The following is a 21208-nucleotide window of genomic DNA, read 5'->3' on the forward strand; positions in this document are numbered from 1 at the left end:
ATTATGATTATTAAGTTGAAGCTCATATGTCGTCCTGAATTTGACCATCACAACATTATTTTAACATTTTCAACATAATGACGTGTTATATCATATCGGATGCGTCAGACTTTAATATCTTGCATAAACTTTTGCTAAATGCTAAATATTTACGATATTTGGATGTAATGTACGTTTCGATCCTAATGAAAAATAAACTAATTTGTAAGTCGAAGGAAAAGAGATATTATGTGTAACCATTTATACGTTTCGCACAAAAGTGAATTCTATTTATGTAATTTAATTTTGTAACAGATTTATTTAAATTTTAAAATTTTATTTAAGCAAATCTATAATTCTAAATAAATAAAAAGTTTGCTATATACACATATATTTCTATTATTTGGCATTTTATAATAATAATACGATATTTTTTCATGTTTTAATAATATCTAAAACTTATAATTATCATTTATTGTTTGTAGCCATTCTTTGTAATTTAATACATCTTGATGATTTATTTATCTCACAATCGTATAATTATATTTGTTGGTTAAGTGTCAATAGAAAGATAATGATTGAAGCGCGAGAGGAAAAAAAGAATTTTCGATTTGCAAGTTATTTACTTTTCAGTAAATTTTTTCGAAATTTAACTAGCGAAAAATTACAAACAATGAATATTCAAGTAAATTATTTCAATATATAAATAAATTATATATATATATATATATATATATATATATAATATATATATATTTCAATTATATACGTATATATTATTTAAAAAAAAGTCTTAATTAAATTTTTTTAAATTAGCTTATATTTATCACAATGTCACATTAAAATATATAATATACATAAGTATTATTAAGTTATTTGTCATATATTGTTATTGATATATTCCATTGTTAATAAACATTTAATAAACATTGTTAATCAACGTAATAAATATTTAAAAAATCTATTATTAATAAATTTATCTAAAATTAGTAAATCTATTATTAATAAATTTACTAATTTTTTATATACCAAATATCTTGATTAAAAAACAGTATTAGAAATTACTTACGAAAGTATTGAAAATTAGCTAGAAGTAATAAGATCAGATCTTATTACTTGTAATTAATTTTCAATGCTAGAAAACGAATGACGCTCTGACAATTAAAAAAAGTTTTGAACATATAAAATTATTAATATATATAAATCAATAATTCAAATACGAAACAAATCTCGCTTTATTAATTGTAATTAATGTACAATAATAATAAGTAATATTAATATTAATATTTTTTATTTATGATATAAAAAGTAAAATCTTCTTAATATTAATTTTTTTAATATTAATTTATAAAAGAAAAGAAAGAAAATATAATATATATACATATACATATATACATATACTGTATGGACACGTGCATTTATATATCTAAAACTTTTATTAGATAAATGCAATGTTCAAATAACAGTATAACGATCGTGTTTATTGTCACTTTTATTTCTTTTAAAGAATTTTATATTCAATAAACATTATTTTATCTTGAATTTTAAAAAACAAAATTCAATAATCTATCAATAAAAAATAAAACAGCACATTTTGAATTTAATCATATTTATGTCCAAATCACGATTTTTTGTTATATAAATAGAGGTACTAAGTTGTCTATTCTAAAGCTGTAGAATTCCAAAGCTTGAATTAGACTTTCATAAATTTGCAGCGATGAATACCAAAATCTATCTATTTCTATTCATTACCGTTTTTACGGTTATCCTGATTTCTGATGTTATGGCTGATCCAGCTGAAACAAACTCCGCTTCGCTTTCACAATCTAAGGTATAAAAATTGTTTAATAAATAATTTTGTTTTATATTTGTTAATATTTATATTTATACACTTAATTATTAATATTTAATAATTATTAACGACTAATAAATCGTCTATTTACATAATATTATACGAATAAAGCAAATAATATTGTATATTTTCTGATTCTTTTTTTAAAAATTATAATAATATTATTATTGTGTGTATAAAATAATTCATAGAGTAGTACAAAATGATAAGAGTAAACTTTTAGATTTGTTTATGAGTTATATATTTCTTATATAAAAATTTATTTTACATATAGTGTGCCTCAATAATAAAATATATATATACTCGTATATATATATATATATATATATATATATATATATAACAATTTTTATTATATATTTAAATATATATAAACAAAGATCAAGTAAAAAATAAAATTTACTTTTTCAAATTAAAATAAAACTGGCTCAAATAATAATAATTAAAAAACTAATTAAAAATTGGCAAGTAAGAATAATTTATTTTTTTTTGCGTTTCAGAGAGGTTTCAAGAAAATATTTAACGAAATAATAATAATTATTACTGAATGGATATCCACCAAGGGACCTTTGGTGAGGAAATTCCTGGAACAGCTTATTATTTATATATAATGTTTAAATTAATAATATATAATGTTTGCAACGAAAACGCATTTATAAGATAAATTCTGGCATAAAAAGGTCATGTTTAAGTAATTGTAGGAGAACAGTAATAAGTAATACAATTCGACAGAATTTTTAATTATTGCGAAATAATATTATTCATAGTACTATAAAACTATGAAGATATTTTGATGTAAAAATTATGTAAAATAAATAAATAATTTGCAATTATGTTTGTTTATTATTACTATATATTTTGTATTAATAAATATCCATGTTATGCACTATGTAGTTAGTATGATATTGTAGTTAGTATGATTGATATTAATCTCTTATCATCGAATCGTCAAATTTAATTTAGAACATTGTTTATCACTGTTAGTAAAATTAAAATTAGTAAATCACCAATGCCATTTCGCAGTGAAATGAAAAGTTATTAATTTCATTTATATTGCAAAAAAAAACGAATTTTAATTTGATCTTTAATTCTAGTGACTCTTCACAATGCAACATAATAGATTGTGCATGTGCATGCTATTTATATTAAATTGTTAAAGTTTAGTGAAATTTCACGTCACAGGAGATAGACAGAATTAGCAATTGTATTATCAAGTATCTTTTGTCATTGAACAATCAATTATTGGACAATCTGTGAGAACAAGCGTATATTGTTTCTCTTATACAGATTGAATGAAAGTAGCGAAATGTATGCTCGGTTCTTGTTTGCCCAGAATATAATCGTCACAATATTATTCGATATATAGGTTTTTAAAAAATTAAATCAAAACTTTCAAAATTTACATAAGATTAAATTATATTATATTAAATTATAAAATACAACTTAACAATAAGGTGTTATATTTTTATTAAAAAACATTACACTTAAATTATATAATTTTAATTCAAAAACATATTAACATAATAATAATAATAATAATAATAATAATAATAATAATAATAATAATAATAATAATAATAATAATAATAATAATAATAATAATATATAATATATAATATATATTAATAATAATAATAATAATAATATATATATATATATATATATATATTAACACATGGAAGTATGTATATTGTTAAGTTTTAATAAAAATGATGAAAACTTATAACTAATGCTATTCCATTTATTATCAACAAAATTCATCAGCAAATTATAAATTCATCAGCAAATTATAAATTTGTGTGATAAAATCACACAAATTTATAATAATTTAATATAATTCAATATAATGATTTATTTTATTCAATATAATTATAATAATTTATGATTATAATGATATATTTTTGTATTGTTTTTAATTATTTACTTGCTCCGATATACTTTGGTACACACGAAATATTAAATCAATCAATCAATTAATTAGTTAAAAGAGTTGAGACTTAATTTTAGAAATGCTACTGAATCACAAATATAGTTTTAGTTTTTACAATAAATTCGCTAAGAATATTAGCTAAGATTATTTGCTAAGAATATTAACTAAGAATTTTCTTAAGTCCAAGACAAATCCGAGTAAAACAGTTTGTTAATAAATATAATATTAATAAATATATTTACATTAGTTTTTCATACAGTTTTACATAGTAAATAGAAAAAAAAATTATAAGGACATATAAAAAATCTGTATGAAAATCTGTATGATACATATATATATGTGCGTGTGTCTTATGTATGTATGTATGTATGTGCGTATGTATCTTTTCATAAAAAAAATTTTATTGAAAATTTAAAAAATAGTGTGACAATAGAAAAATTTCATTTTCTATGTTAAATAAAAAATATTTTTTGCACGATTTCTTTTATGTGACTATATGCAAAGAAATGTTCAGATAACCTTATAGTGTTTATATATAATATAAAAATGTTATATATAATAAAAATTATATATACTATACTTTATCTTGAGCTTTAAAAAATAATGTTAAAATAAAATTCAATAATTTACATAATAATCTACAAATATGTTGAAATAAAATTTAATAATCCACAAATCAGAATTTGAATTAGATATTATTATGATGTTCAAATCACGATTTTTTGCTATAGAAATTGAAGCACATTATGAAGATGTAATATTAGAATTCAAAAGTTTAGATCAGCTCTTATAGTAAGTTTGCAACGATAAATACTAATATACATATTTCTACTAGTTGCCGTTTTTACGATTATCTCGATTTCCAATGTTATTGCTAATCCATCAACTGTTTCAAGTTCTGCTGCGCTCTGACGATCTAAGGTAAAACTTTTGTTTAATATATAATTTTATTTATCTATTTGTTAATATGAATGTTTTGTATACTTATTGATGATTAATAATTCGTTTTTGTTAATTTTCAATTTTCAATTTTTAAATAAATTTTTAATTTTTTAATATTATTATTTTTAAACATTAAAACAACTATTTTGTATAACAATGTTTTCAATTAAAATATTTCTATTTAACTTGTACAGCTTTTCTTCCTTGCACTTCTATTTATCTTATACAAATTTTTATTCTTATTGTTAGTTGGCACAATCTTTTTATATCACTATTTTTGAAGACAATATGACAGTTGGATACAATTAGTGCATAAACTTGGCGCCCTTTTTTAACCTTTTTTTAAAATGGTAACTTTAATGAGATTTATTTTACAACCCATTTTTCTGCTATATTATATGGAATCTGATACTTCGATTAATTCTTTTTAAGAGTGCACAACAACTATGCGGTTATTCCTGTTTTAAAAAGTTATCTTTCCATTAATATGTCATCGTATCTTTCTTTTTAAACATATTTATTACTATTGTTTTTTAAATTTTATTTTACATTATTATGATTTCATCGTCTAATGTCGAAAACCAAAATTTCATTATCTGTTATTTTTACAAATTTGCATTTCGTATTTCGCACAGATATGGAAAAAATATAACGTCAAGAATATATTTAAAAAATCAACTCCTTCTAAAACAAAAATTTAAAGCTGACAATTTTCGGAAATGATCATAATATTTTCATTGAATTTTCTGTGGACAAAAGATATCACTTTGTTCTTTCTCTCTCTTTCTCCGATATTTAATATATTTTAAGTTTACTTTAATTATTTTGTTTTAGGCGTTTCTCGGATTTGAAGCGTTTTTAACTTAAAACTTATTGTATAATAAGTATCTATCTCGGAAAATTTTACACAATGAGCAATCTTTTATTCCGCGATCGTAACGGAATCCCTTGAATCGATATCGAGTTCAAGACGTGGCCTCAACTCTCGAGAAGTGTCATCGATGAAGCGAAAAGAATCGGAGGACATTAGAAGAAGCAAGGACGCTCACTCCCGCGAATTCAGAATGTAAAGTTGATCATCAGGTAAAGATATATGTTTTTTATATTGGAAATTTTTAATGTGTCTGTCTAACCATTCGTTTATTTCGGCAATAAACAATGGCGAAAGACGTGAAAGTAGCGAGGCTTGCGAAAATTTCTGTCGCAATTCTGTCGTTTTTCCAAGGTTTGTTGATTTTTCAAATGCATTATTACACAGAAAATAAATAAGTGTCAAATCAAAACTTATATACTTAAACTAACGTTCGTTGTTTCGTATATACGCAACAATTTATAATTTTCTTAGAAGAATTTAATAATTTTAAATTTCAACAATATTATAGTCTTATTTTAATATTGCAATTGTCACCTCAAGAATATATAATTATTTAATTCTACTTTCAGAAAATTATAATCTTTGTCAAGTTTGAAACGTTTATTTGTTCGCTATTTGTTAGTTATGTTTAAATTATTTGTAATCTTTTTACTGACATTTTATTGCGACACCATTTATTTGTTTCTCTCTTTATCAGTTATTTTTAAATTATTTGTAATCTTTATACTGACATTTCATTTTGATTTTCCTCGTGAACACTTTACATTTCACATTTAACTTTGACTTGTACTTTTTTATTTTTTTGTTTATTGTAAATATTTCATAATACATGGTTAATTCAAATATACTGAGCTCTTAATGCCTCATTACTATTGAACTTATACTTTTAACAAAGAACTTCTTACTTTATGTTTTATAATCTTTGTTTTAAAAATGTTATTTTCTATCTAACATTGTTTCTTTTCCATTCCAGAAAATTAAATCTTAAATCAGAAGAATATATTTTTCTTGATCGAACTATATAAAATGGTTTCATTCAAGTAAGCAATTATTCAAGCAATTATATTTTTCCTTAATTAAAGCAATATAATTTCATTTCAAGATTTTCATGTTAAAACTAAATATATTTTCAAAACAAGAATGTCTTTTTTTGTGTGTATACAACAGTCTAAACTTTATTTTAAATGCCAAAATGATCAGGCTATCAATATGATAGCGATTTAAACGTAAAACAATTTCACGTAATAAGTTTGTACAAAATTCTAGAAATTATTTTATAAAAATTATTTTATATATATTTTGATAGTTTTCAAATATTAGATATATAATGTTATATATACGGAGTGTCAGGACAATCTCTTCCCTAAAAAAAACTCTTGTAGCTTACCTCGAGAGCTTTTCAAAACACTATAATAAAGTTGTAATTTTGTCATCGAGTACTTTTCAAGTTATGAGGCTTGAAATAATTTCTTAATTTTTATATAAATCATAAAATATCTAGTAAAATATTCATTTTTCGATTATCTTATCTTAATCTTATCTTATCTAATCTTATCTTAATACTTTTATGTACAAAATAATGAGAGGATCAATTGGCGTAAAGAAAACACATAATTATTTCGAAAAAAAAATGTAATTGTTAGTTGCAAATTACATATTTTTTTCGAAACAATTGTGTTTATTTAGTGTTTTTACTTTACATTAGTGAATACTTCATTATAGTGTTTTGAAAAATTCTCGAGGTAAGCTACAACAGCTTTTCTTTGAGAAGAGATTGCCCTGTATACGAGAATATAAATATTTCTGATAATAAATAAAAGAATATTAATATCTGATAATAAAAAATAATAAATGACTAATAATAAAATGCCTATAAATTCCAGAATGTTGATACATATTTCTTTGCGGATCCCGTCTTCGGTCTTTGAAAATAATCGACATGCTGAAGATTGAAAAAGATCACAATCATTCGAGTCGAAATATAAATTGACAACGATAAAGGACGACGAGTATCGAGATTAGGATCACGCTTGAATTTATCGGGGATCGCCACCGGATTCTGTCGATGAAGGAGGGGAAGTTGCATAAAAGATAACGCATCTCGCTCACGAAGGTCAGTCAATGGTTGGAAGGCGATTGTGTACGTCTGTGGAGAACGTTATAGACCCTCTCACTGAAAGTTGCTCGGATTTCTTCACTAAAACCGCAAGATCTTATTTCGTAAGAACGTGAAAGAGACTGGCAAACCGATATGCTGCGCCTGTAAGTATCCCGTTAGTTGATTAGCATAATGTTTGTCCTGATCCGAAGATTCGAAGATGCTCGATAATCCTATGAAAATTAATGTCGCATCCAGGTGAAGATGAAGAGCACACGATTTGATTTATAATAATTGAGATAACCCTAATTTAAAATATCTTATGTCATATAACATATCATATGTTGTATAATTTTGTGTATATATTACACATGCATATAATTGTTTATATATAAATATATTACCGTTTTTTTTATTAATCATATCCTAGTCTTTTTATTAATCATATCATAAGCAAATACCAAGTAACAGTTATATAACTTATAATTTTCTATTCAACAATATAACTGTTACATGATATATAACTGTTAGGTGTTAAATAAAAATTATATTTGAGTGGAAAATTATAACTAACAATTATATAACTGTTACTTGGTGTTTGCCTGGGATGGATCACGATATTCTCTTCTTTCGAAAAATTAACGTTAATGCCTTTTTTATAAGTTACTTATTTAAGGATGTTTTGTATGTACAATCCCAGCAAAAAGTAGCTGAAAATCAATATTGACAAATATATTCACTTTTGGTGTATTTTGAATAAGAAATTGTGTGCTACTGTGCAGAGATGTATTTGAGCCGTTTATTTTGAAAGTGGCATAAGTCCATTTTTTTATATATTTTTAATTGATTGAAACGCAAACTTTTAAATATCTCAATTTAAATATAAATGGACTTAGGTCACTTTCAAAATAAACGGCTCATTTTTTAATATTTATTGCGTTTTTACTGAAATATTTCGAATTTTGTTAAATGTTCGAAATGATTAACTTTTGGCAGAGAATTTCGCCTTGTGACAGATACATGGCTAACTTTATTAAATTATATTTAATATCTTTTTAACCAGTTAGTACTTGTATAATATTATTTGACCAAATATTTCCTCTGTATCTAAACTTTTGCAAATTTTAAACAAATTATGAATATTATTTCCATGTGTTTTTGTTATTTTAATCGACGTGGTTATACGTTTCCCAGAAGAACACATGTTAATTCGGTGCAAACTAAAATCCTTATAACTTGTGAGTACATTAGCGAATCGATTAAAAAATTGTATTGAAGATTCTAAACATATGTAAAGACATTTTGTACAATTTTTATTAAATTCTCAATATTTTGAAAATAGGTACAAAACATCCTTAATCGAAATGATTACCTTTTAGCAGAGAATTTCGCCTTGTGACAGATACATGGCTAATCTTATTCAATTATATTTAATATCTTTTTAATCAGTTAGTACTTGTATAATATTATTTGACCAATTATTTCCTCTGTATCTAAACTTTTGCAAATTTTAAACAAATTCTGAATATTATTTCCATGTGTTTTTTTCATTTGAATTGACGTGGTTATGCGTTTCCCATAAGAACACATGTTAATTCGGTGCAAATTAAAATCCTTATAACTTGTGAACGCTTTAGTGAATCGATTTAAAAATTGTACTGAAGATTCTAAACATATGTAAGGACATTCTGTACAATTTTCATTAAATTCGTTTCGTGCCACTGATTTCGCGAAGGACGATTATCCACTTCCGATACACTTGAGATATTGTTGCCGGCATTTATGCCGAATATACCCGGATGCACGGCGACGATCACTTACGATCTAATGAGTTAATACGTCGGACGCGAGTGCTCTTCGTGTCACACTCCTGGACGAGACTTAGAAATCGCGTTGTTGTTCGACCTCGTCATATCATGTAACACTGCATCGCTCTCAAAGAGATTACCTCAACAAAAATAATGTTTTCCAATTCTAGATAATTTATACCTTCGCTCTGATCTCTCAGCATTCGACATAGATTATAGAACTTATACATGTATAAACGAGAAATATGTGTGCAAAAGGAGAGAGAGAAGATAAAATTAATTATATATTTTTGGAATTGAAAATTTTTTTAATTATATTTTTTTAATTATTTTTTATATTAAATTATTATATAATTGTTCTATATTAATTATATTAGAATTATTATATTATACATTATTATATTTATTATAATTATTATATAATTATTGTAATTATTATATATTAATTATATTAGAATTATTATATTACTTATTATATTTGTATAAATTTTTAATTTGATTTACTCTTAGTAAATGATTGATTTATTATAAAATATCTCTCATTTGCTGTTGGCAGTATATTGATAAGATTATAATAAATATATCACAATACACACATACGCAACACAGAACAGAAAAAAAGAAATTGTTGCAAAAAAATGTTTATCAAATGACTGTGAGTCAAAAATGCTTATCATATGACTATAAGTTTTATAAAGTAATTGTTTAGAGCGATAACCGACCTTCGAAATGCATGTCATCTTCAAACTGAGAAACATTTTACATTGTTTACAATTTTTTCAATCATCAACAATTTATCAGCAATAAAAAAATTAATTATTCGAGATTATTATATAATACATATAATACATATATTATTACAATTATTAATTATTGATTGCGTGATTATCGTGTCATCAGAATCTTGGTAGCGGCAATCGTAAGTTTAGCGGCGTCTAAGCCAGAGGGTCCGGTAGATCCCGTCGAAGATTCGCAGGCTGCTGCGGAACTATTGGAGAATGCTCAGGCTGTCCTGAACCGTATTGACGCGGAATATGCAAAATGGAGCAACAAAAGGACCCTTGCTGAATGGAATTATGCGTCAAACCTCACGGATGAGAACCTGGCGGAGAAGATAAACGTATCCACGGCAGCTGCGCGTGTCATGAAGCAGATCGCTGAAGAAGTGAATGCTTTTCCTTGGAAGAATTTAGAAGACGAGAATCTCAAAAGGCAGTTCAGCAAACTCGGTATACTCGGCGTCGCCGCGCTTCCTGAAAATGTAAGAATATAATGAAGACAAATCTAAATCAATTGTCTTTATTTGTTAATAACACTGAAAAAAAAAGTAATGTTGAATTAACAACATCAGTGTAATTGAAATTTATTTTATTAATTCAATAACATTACTAATCAAATCAATACATAGTATATTGATTTGATTAAAAATTATATTGAATTAATAAAATAAATTCCAATTACACTAATGTTATTGGTTCAACATTATTTTTTTCTTAGTGAATGAAAGCCTTTTTTGTGGAAAATTAAAGTGAAGAAGAATTTCTATTATCTTCTTTCCTCTTCGTACAGCGATTTTTCTCAGAATTAACATCTGGATTAAACAATTGATTAATTAAATAAGAATTAGATCGCTGAATTAGAATTAGGAAGGTACCATTGATCGCGAAACTTGATTACAGAGTTACAAGGAATTCGAATCGACCATCAGTCAGATGGAGAATATTTACAGTACTGCGAAGATCTGCGACTACAAGAATAGGAGCAGGTGCGATCTCGCGCTTGAGCCGGAAATCACTGAAATCTTGATGCACAGCCGCGATCCCGAGGAGTTGAAACACATCTGGGTGGAGTGGAGGAAAGCTTCGGGTGAGCAGGTAAAATCTCTGTATCCCAAATACGTCGAGTTGGCCAACACCGCAGCAAGGCTCAACAACTTTTCCGACTACGCGGCCTACTGGATGAAGGATTACGAGGCCGATGACTTCCCCGAACAAATCGGTAAGATTCGCACAATATTATCTGTGTCTGTGCGATGATGCATTCGTAAAATAAATGGAGAATCTTTGCAGAGACTCTTTGGCAACAATTAAAACCGTTGTATCTGCAACTGCACGCTTATGTCCGGCACGAACTCAGAAAGAAATATGGGGAGAGCATTGTTTCCAAGGATGGCCCGATTCCAGCACATTTATTGGGCAACGCGTGGGCTCAGACCTGGTCGAATATCGCGGAATTCACCGTACCATTTCCTGGCAAACAGTTGCCGGATGTTAGCGACGCTTTAGTCGAGCAAGGCAGGTTTACCTTTGATTCTGAAATCATAATTTGATCTTGCATCGGTCAATCTCTTATGTGTTATAATATCTTATAATATTATAAATATATTATAATATTTATATTATAATAATATTATATATATATATATATATATATATATATATATATATATACATATATATATTTTATTATAATAATATTATATATAATATTATAATTTTATATACAGGGTGAGGCATCTAAAACAGGCCACCTGAATAACTCCGTTGGTAAGCCGAATACAAAAAAATTGTTCAGACAAAAGTTGTATGGTTTCAAGGGGGACATATGATGGTGTCATTAGTTTAATCTTGAAGAGCCACCCGAAGGTCACGTGAAGGTCAGCTCCAACTTTTTAAATGGGACACCTTATATGCTTTTGCACATTCTTGTAGCTCATCTCAAGAGCTTTCCAAAACACTACAATTATGTTAGTTTTCATTAAATACTTTCCAAGTTATGAGGCTTGAAATCATTTTTTAATTTTACATAAACCGTAAAATATCTTGTAAAATATTCATTTTTCGATTATTTTACCTTAATACTTTTATGTACAAAATAATGAGAAGAATCAATTGGTGTAAAGAAAACACATAATTGCTTCGAACAAAAAAATGTAATTTGCAATTAACAATTACATTTTTTTGTTCGAAGCAATTATGTGTTTTCTTTATACCAATTGATTCTTCTCATTATTTTGTACATAAAAGTATTAAGGTAAAATAATCGAAAAATGAATATTTTACAAGATATTTTACGGTTTATGTAAAATTAAAAAATGATTTCAAGCCTCATAACTTGGAAAGTATTTAATGAAAACTAACATAATTGTAGTGTTTTGGAAAGCTCTTGAGATGAGCTACAAGAATATGCAAAAGCATATAAGGTGTCCCATTTAAAAAGTTGGAGCTGACCTTCACGTGACCTTCGGGTGGCTCTTCAAGATTAAACTAATGACACCATCATATGTCTCCCTTGAAACCATACAACTTTTGTCTGAACAATTTTTTTGTATTCGGCTTACCAACGGAGTTATTCAGGTGGCCTGTTTTAGATGCCTCACCCTGTATATATATATATATATATATATATATATATATATATATATTTTATAATAATAATATTATATATATTCTTGCCCTGTACGGGGTACAAGAGGACCACTGCTCCTCAATAATATATATATTAATAATATTATATATAATATTATAATATTATAATTATAAATATTTCTTCACACAGGTTACAATGCGACAAGCATATTCCGACTTGCTGAGAACTTTTTCAAATCGATCAATCTATCCGCTATGCCAGACACATTCTGGGAAAAGTCAATCCTGTTGAAGCAGAAGGACACGAACATGATCTGCCACGCGAGTGCGTGGGACTTTTATGATGGCAAAGATTTCAGGATCAAGCAATGCACGCGCATTAACATGGAGGACTTATTAACGGCGCATCATGAAATGGGTCACGTCGAGTATTATTTGCAATACAAGCATCAGCCCACTGTCTTCAAGGAGGGCGCAAATCCAGGCTTTCACGAGGCGGTCGGCGACGTCATCTCTCTCAGTGCGTCCATCCCCAGTCATCTCAAGAAAATCGGACTCTTGAAGGACGACTCAACTGACCGAGAAGCATTGCTGAATCATCTCTACGTGAAGAGTCTTGAAAAGATTGTATTCTTGCCGTTCGCCTACATGATGGATCGATGGCGTTGGGATGTATTCCAAGGAAAAGTGACGCCCGACAATTACAACTGCAATTGGTTGGTTCATTTCTTTCGTGAATAATTTGTTCTCTTTGAAGATAAAATTATTTAATGAATTTTTAAAAATTAATTTTTAATGAGTAAATTAATTTTTAATGAGTAAATTAATTTTTAATGAGTAAAAATTAATTTTTAATGAGTAAATTAAGAACTTTTGTTACTTCAAAGGTGGTCGCTTGCAGAGGAGTATCAAGGCATTGAACCACCAGTGGATAGATCAGAAGAGGACTTCGATCCCGGTTCAAAATATCACATAATCGCAGACGTTGAGTATATAAGATACTATGTAAGTTTCGTGATACAATTCCAATTCCATAAAGCCCTGTGCACCAAGGCGAAGCAATATGATCCGAAAAATCCGAGTGCCAATCCATTGCATCAATGTGATATTTACGATAACAAGGATGCCGGAAACCTGCTAAAGTAAGTTTGAGTATTATAAAGACACAATTTTCGAGACAATATAGATAATGACCGTGTTTGTATTAGATCTATGCTGGAGTTGGGTTCTTCAAAACCATGGCCAGATGCAATGGAAAAGATCGCAGGTCAAAGACAAATGGATTCTGCTGGACTTTTGGAATATTTCAAACCTTTGACCGATTGGCTGACTGAAGAAAATAAGAGAACTAATGAATATATTGGATGGAAATCAAGTAATAGAAGTACGTCTTGTAGCTGAAAATACAATAATTAAGGATTTTATTATTTATATTTTATATATATATATATATATATATATATATATATATATCTCAAAATATTTATATATGATAATTAATTCTTTCATTTTAGAATGCGTACAGACGAGAGAAGAGCTTAGAAACAACGATCCTTCTGAGTAATACATTTCCTCCATGGATATAGAAAAATAAAATTATATTTTGAAATAAGTGAGAGCAGGGAACATAAGACTTTGTAAAGTCATTGCATTTCAATGCACAATAAATTTAACAAGTGAAATATAAAAATCATTCCATATTCATTCACATATAAGTGTCGTTGCGATTGATATGATTAAGCAAACAAACGAATATTAACAATAATCAATTCTGTGTTTCCACATTTTGTTCTTTAAATAACATTTACGTTCCATTCCTTGATATTATATGTCGCCTATTTGGGTTTATCCCGTCCCTTTCTTGCACGTTTTTTAGCTGGTTCGCCGTTTCTTTTCGTAGATACAGCAGCTTTACTAGTACTAGCAGTAGGTTTCTTTGCCTACAATTTTTAAATTACACAATCATACTTGTAAAATTGATATCTTTTTGTAAAATTGATAACTTGTAACAAAATTGTAGAAATAATTTTTAACGCTACCTTGATCATTTTGTCGAACTCGATACTGTCATCCTCTTCTTCATTATTTTCCTCTTCTATGAAATCTTCATCTTGCAAAGATCTTTTCTTTGCTGCAACATTGCTGTTAATTGCATATGGCAGCATAGGAGAATTCTTTTGATACGCTCGTGTAAATGCTGCTTTCACCTGAAATATTCAAATATAATTACACATCTTTTAATTTTATAATACAAAGTTGTAATAGTTATTTTATATATTATCACCAGAGTTAGGTAAGTTTATATTTTTTTAAACTAAATTAAGTTAAAGTTAATGGGTTAAAAAATTAATTTAGTTATGTTAAAAGTTATACAAATAAAAAATTAACTCAATAAAAGTTACGTTAAGATTAAATTAACGTTAGTTAAGATAAAAGTTAAAATTTTGAAAAGCATTACTTCACTTTATATTAAATTAGTAATTGTAATTTTAAAATTAGATTACTCTAAATAATAATAATATAAATCATCAAATAAATTTGGGGAGAAAGTTAATAAGTTTAAGTTTATGTGTTTTAAAAATAACTAGTTAAAGTTAAAAGTTAACTCTTTTTGAAATAACTAAATTGAGTTAAAAATTATTAACTTTTTAACTTTTTCTTTAACTTTTAACTAATCAACTAGTTATTACCCAACCTTGATTATTATTGAATTAATATGACATTTATTAATATTGCTTGCACGTACTTTGCTATCAAGATTACTCGTAGGATCGCGAACTCCTGGCCAGAGAGAAATCTCTATCATTGAATCCAAATCCTCTCTAAAGAAAAAAAAATTAAATATCAACGGTTATATCTTCTAATATTCTTCCAATATCCAATATAATCAAAATGATGTAGACCTTGTTAAATGATATTTTCCCATGATGTTTATTGCTGCTTCAATACCATCCGTACCGTTATCTATTAGAGGTTTTATAATGGCATTTCGAATATGAACCATATAATCCATATTCAGAGCGTCTTTATTTGCGCCTGTCGTTAATCGCGTATGCGTCGTTAATTCTTGTATTAATCTAGAAATTATGTATTGTTATATAGCGACCCAAGTAGTAGAACTGCTACTGAATTTAATAAAAATTATACATTAGATATAACGTTATAGATACCTATTAAATCTCGTAGCCTTCGAGTTTCGCCCGAACCAACCCGGAAAACGCACCAACGCATCAAGATTCCCCGACATTTCATTAGTTGGTATAACAAACGAGAAACAAGCGTGCAATGGAAGCAGACTCCACATCATATTGCTTCTCATTGCCTTCTCGATGACATCTCCTTGGGATATACTGTCAGCCGCATGAGCAATTTTATCCAGCTTCTGAAGACTGCAAACGTAGCAAAAGTGTCCAGCAGTTCTTGTTATCGTGCACAGAAATAGCGATATATACTCACAGTGGTACTTGAGATGATCTGACACTCAGGTAATTTTCTTGAACGAAAAGAGGTGCTATGTTGTAATCGTGGAAATATAAACCAATCTTATCGTTTAAACTCATATTTTTTTGCTCTTCCGCGTTGAATGCCATTTTTATAACGTCAAACGGGCCGAGTTTGAAGTTCTTATTCGAATGCTTCTTGTCGGTCGCCTCCACATGAGGTGTACGACCGCCGAGAAATTCGAGGTGATTTATCACTTGTCGAATATCATAATTCGTCGACTCGATTAGACGATTAAGATCCTCCGTCGGCATCTTAATATTCTCTTTATAGCATAGAGACAACATAGCACTCTAAAGAAGAATATGTTAATTATACAGGGTGTCCCAAAAGTCCTGGACTGGTCGAATATTTCATAAACTATGCACTTTAGAAAGAAATGTTTCAGACAAAAGTTGTATGGCTTGAAGGGGGCCATCAGATAGTGGCAATGATTTGACTTTGGAGAGTCATTTGAAAGTCACATGAAGATCATCGTCAATTTCTTAAATGGAACTCCCTATTTTTTATTAAATATTCTGGTAGCTCACGTCGAGTTTTCCAAAACACTATAATTAAGTTAATTTTCATTAAGTACTTTCCGAATTATGAGGCTTGAAATCATTTCTTAATTTTACATAAACCGTAAAATATCTTGTAAAATATTCATTTTTCGATTATCTTACCTTAATACTTTTATGTACAAAATAATGAGAGGAATCAATTGGTGTAAAGAAAACACATAGTTGTTTTTAAAAAAAATATATAATTGTTAATTGCAAATTACATATTTTTTTCTTAAAAACAACTATGTGTTTTCTTTACACCAATTGATTCCTCTCATTATTTTGTACATAAAAGTATTAAGGTAACATAATTGAAAAATGAATATTTTACTAGATATTTTATGGTTTGTGCAAAATTAAGAAATTATTTCAAGCCTCATAACTCGAAAAGTACTTAATGAAAAAATACTTTATTTTATTGTTTTGGAAAGCTATTGGGGCAAGCTACAAGAATATGTAAAAGTATATAGGGTGTCCTATTTAAAAAGTTGGAGGTGATCTTCACGTGACCTTCAGGTGACTCTTCAAAGTCAAATCATTGCCACTATCTGAGGGCCTTCTTCAAGTCATACAACTTTTGTCTGAAACATTTCTTTCTAAAGTGCATAGTTTATGAAATATTCGACCGGTCCGGGACTTTTGAGACACCCTATATAAGAAGGTATATTAATATATTGATATATTAATTGTATCAAATAAGAAACATTTTACTCAAGTTGGAATTTTGTAGACTATCCATACCCTGATTTGCTCCACTCTGAGCTTGTGAAATCTTAGATCGTAGCTGTGCATGGAAATAGTCTTCACTCTTGTATTAAATCGGTCATTGCAGATACAGATAATTGGCACTTCGGTATTTTTTATTAAAGTAAGTAATTCTTGTAAACCTCCGCGATCTTCGTTGCCAGCCATGCCATCGACTTCGTCCATCAACAGTACATGCTTACTTGTGGTCTTTTGTTTAGTACCTGTTCACATATTCACTGCATCAAATAAAAGAATGATATAGGTATTTTAAAATTTTATATTATGTACTCACCAGTGACATAATCTTTCATCGTAGTGTTGGATAATAATCCTGAGACTTCTTCTTTCAGGAGAGTCTTATTTCTTGTGTCAGAAGCATTGAATTCTACAAGATCGTACCCCAATTCTTTACAAACAACCTGCACAGTTGTTGTTTTACCAACGCCTGGGGGACCCGACAACAAAGCAGCTTTGAAACTTTCTCCATGGGTTTGTTTGCTGCCTATTAAAATAGAAACACAATTAATTTGATTCATTTTCTTATTTTATTTCAATTTATCAAATATTTTATTTTATTGCTTTCTAAAAAAAAATAGTTATTGAAAAAAAAGATATGAAAGACATAACAATTGCTCTAAAACCTATATTAATATTAATGTCCGTATACATTATGACATACTACCGTTTTTTAATTTCGAATTTTGGCGATTCTTATACCAATCGCGCAACCACACATGTAAATTGCGTGCGCAGCTCTTATCTCCTTGCTGTCCTATAATCTGTTTCATGGTTTTAGGTCTATACTTTTCAACTAACGGTTGCGAACCGATGCTTGTAGTCTAGAAAAAGAATAATAAAAAAGAATCGTATTTTAATCTTTATTATATTTTATTTATCATATTTTAGTCTTTATTAGATTTTATTTAATTTAATTGTTATATTATTTATGCATATATTTTATGATACTGATGTCTAAGTTTACCTCTTGCGAATAATTAATTGCATCCAATGTCTGCTTTGGTATCACAGGTGCACATATATTTATCTTTTCAGAAAGATCGTACGAATTTGTTGATGCCGATTTTTCTTCTTTTGATAATGGCGATTTATCCTCCTCAGATTTATTCAATATTTTCTTCGCGTTTGATTTCGCCTTTGTTATAAATACATCTTCAGTTTTACCTTCTGGTCTTGTACGAATCATTTCTAAGAGATCATCTTCGGATATTTGTTTGATGCCCAAACTATTGGCCTAAAAATATCCATATAAACAAAAAATAACAAGCATATATAAACATATATGCATCTATGGGCAAAAAAAAGTACCTTTGCCAATTTTGCTGGACCAGCTTCATCTCCTACTATGATATAATTAACTTTGCCCGAAACGGTATTCACAGTACGACCACTGTATTTCCGTATTAAATGCTCAGCTTCATCTCTTTCCAGTGAATCAAAAACACCAGTGAGTAAGAAACTCACACCAGCTAAACAGTTTGGTGCACCCTATAATAAAATAAATATTGATGATTTTTTATCTTATTAAAAAATGTTTTCTTTCACAATTATCTTTAATTATTGTATATGAATGTAAATCTTCTTACTGTAGGAATTTCCTTTGAACCGGGATTTCTGGCGCCTCCTCTCTGAAGATATTTTTCATACATTACAGCACGCTGCTTCTTTTTTTCTATTCTTTCCTCAAATAAATCCGCTTCGATTTTCTTCCTATCTGACGATTGTTTCTTTATACTTTCATTTTCTTTCGCAGCTGAAACTTGTTTCGAGATATTTATTGTCAAGTTGTTCCAGTTTAATTTTTTTAATTTGTCATCATTATATTTACTGTTTATATCTAAATCTTCATTGGAGCTGGAGTTACTTTTATTAATTTTTAATTTCTCTTTTGAAGGAGAAATAAGTTTTAAATGTATCTTATTTTTTTTGGGAGATTTTTTCATCTTTTTAGTATTTGTATTCATTTTTGTTTGACTTTTTTCCAAAGAAGTATCATGTTTCTTGCTTTTATTAGGAACTATCTCTGGAATATTTTATCATGTTAAATTTGTTTAGTAATATTTATGTGAACATTTAATAAAATAACTTAATAATTCAACAAACCTGTTTTAATTGTTGCTTCAGAATTTTTTAAATTACTTGAATTTTCAATGCCATTTTTATCTTCTTTTGTATCCTGTGTTATTATATCTTTCGAAGTATCCAGTTGTTTAAGTGCAGCTTCAAAATCATCATCATTGTGAAATTCAGATTCCTATATACAAATCCAAATATTATTTATAGACTGCTTGTTAATTTATTAATTTTTGTTTATATAATATTTACCAGTTTCTGCAGTTTTTTATTCACTTTTGCCTCCTCTATTCTCATTATTGGCTTTTTGCCAAACAATTCGCTAGAAGAGATTTCTTTACGTGGCTTCTTAATCTCATTTTTCTTGTTTGCTCTTGATTTTGTAAAATCTTCCTTACTATTTATCACAATTACATCATCATCGGAGTCAGACAAGACAGAAACTTTGGTCGCTTTTTTTTGTACAATCTGATTAATCATAACTTTGTATTATTACAAGCGATGAAAAGAATAATATGAACTATTATAAATAATAATCACATTATCAATAATAATTTAATATAACTATTATAAATTATATAAATTATAATTTAATATAAATTATATTATGAATAAAATAATGCACATAATCTACTGCCAATAACATGGCACACCTTGGAACGTTTTGCAGGTGACTTTGACTTCTCATCTTCGTCCGAAGAAATTACACGCCTCTTTTGGGGTTTTAAAGCACCAGGCTCGCTGTTCTTTTTCTGAGAAGTCGCAACCGACGTAAAGTAAGATCTTATATCCTGTAAAAGTATATAAAGATAAGATACACAAAATCGACATAAAGAAACATACAAGAAATAATCCAATAGCATTCACTCTCCTTATATATTTACATACCCGCGGCATTTTTATCAATAAGATGCTTTGATCATGCGTTTTATTTGTATATAATTGCTATGTAGTATCAATTTTCCGATCGATAAGCTTCGTTTTCACATGTAATAACAAAAATTACGCGACAGAGGTACGCCCATAGATGTAAAATATAAGATAGATAGGAATTCATAGCCCGATCTTATATTTAAGATTGTCTTTTAAGCTCTCATTCCAATCAATGACTGCATTGTAGCTATTTGATTGGTTGAATGAGTTCTTGAATATAAGTCCTGATCTACAATAGGTAATTTAAGCCCTAAGCCTTAAGAAAATGACCAATCACGATCGAGTATTCTCTTCATACTTGACTGTGATTGGTCAATCTCTTAAGGCTTAAGGCTTAAATTACCTATTGTAGACTCGGCCTAAGACCGAATTATGAATACCGGCCATAGATAAATCCAGCATAAAAATATTGGCCGGTATTCATAGTCCGATCTTATATTTAAGATCGTCTTAAGTCTGGTCCGAGGTTGACTTAAGACCTCTTTCAACCAATCAAATAGCTGCGTAGCATTTTAAGCTCGAACTTAAGGCGATCTCAAA

General features: G+C 28.0%; 2 protein-coding genes across 3 annotated transcripts; one reads left to right on the plus strand and one right to left on the minus strand.

The window, feature by feature from the left end:
- Positions 1-7656: 7656 nt before the first annotated feature.
- On the plus strand, positions 7657-14635 carry LOC105258144 (angiotensin-converting enzyme). The gene is made up of 8 exons (XM_011269236.3): positions 7657-7839; positions 10384-10744; positions 11163-11481; positions 11553-11777; positions 13042-13567; positions 13739-13993; positions 14060-14235; positions 14366-14635. The coding sequence occupies exons 1-8, from the start codon at positions 7829-7831 to the stop codon at positions 14413-14415; spliced, it is 1923 nt and encodes a 640-aa protein (XP_011267538.1). The 5' UTR covers positions 7657-7828; the 3' UTR covers positions 14416-14635.
- Positions 14484-20754, minus strand: LOC105258143 (replication factor C subunit 1). 2 transcript variants are annotated; one of them, XM_011269235.3, is made up of 17 exons: positions 20624-20754; positions 20389-20526; positions 19988-20203; positions 19766-19916; positions 19491-19685; positions 19249-19421; positions 18971-19150; positions 18627-18896; positions 18327-18483; positions 17937-18146; positions 17639-17865; positions 16308-16645; positions 16022-16240; positions 15755-15928; positions 15598-15673; positions 14891-15058; positions 14484-14791 (listed from the first exon to the last, which is right to left on the minus strand). In XM_011269235.3, the coding sequence occupies exons 1-17, from the start codon at positions 20630-20632 to the stop codon at positions 14687-14689; spliced, it is 3006 nt and encodes a 1001-aa protein (XP_011267537.2). In that variant the 5' UTR covers positions 20633-20754; the 3' UTR covers positions 14484-14686. The 2 variants fall into 2 exon arrangements, with proteins under 2 accessions (XP_011267537.2, XP_011267536.2); XM_011269234.3 differs by having other exon boundaries at positions 19249-19685.
- Between the last annotated feature and the right edge of the window lie 454 nt (positions 20755-21208).

This window comes from Camponotus floridanus, unplaced genomic scaffold (genome assembly GCF_003227725.1).
Source record: "Camponotus floridanus strain SB8 unplaced genomic scaffold, Cflo_v7.5 scaffold120, whole genome shotgun sequence".
In the NCBI taxonomy this organism is placed as follows: Eukaryota; Metazoa; Arthropoda; class Insecta; order Hymenoptera; family Formicidae; genus Camponotus; species Camponotus floridanus.

Bases quoted from the DNA above. Each gene is read 5' to 3' on its own strand.
- LOC105258143 (XM_011269234.3), bottom strand. The intron at 18,484-18,626 runs GTAAACTTAGAC...TTCTTTTTCTAG, and splicing joins CAATTAATTATTCGCAAGAG to ACTACAAGCATCGGTTCGCA. The intron at 15,674-15,754 runs GTCTACATCATT...TTTTTTCTTTAG, and splicing joins GGAAAATATCATTTAACAAG to AGAGGATTTGGATTCAATGA.
- LOC105258144 (XM_011269236.3), top strand. The intron at 13,568-13,738 runs GTTGGTTCATTT...GTTACTTCAAAG, and splicing joins GACAATTACAACTGCAATTG to GTGGTCGCTTGCAGAGGAGT. The intron at 14,236-14,365 runs GTACGTCTTGTA...CTTTCATTTTAG, and splicing joins ATGGAAATCAAGTAATAGAA to AATGCGTACAGACGAGAGAA.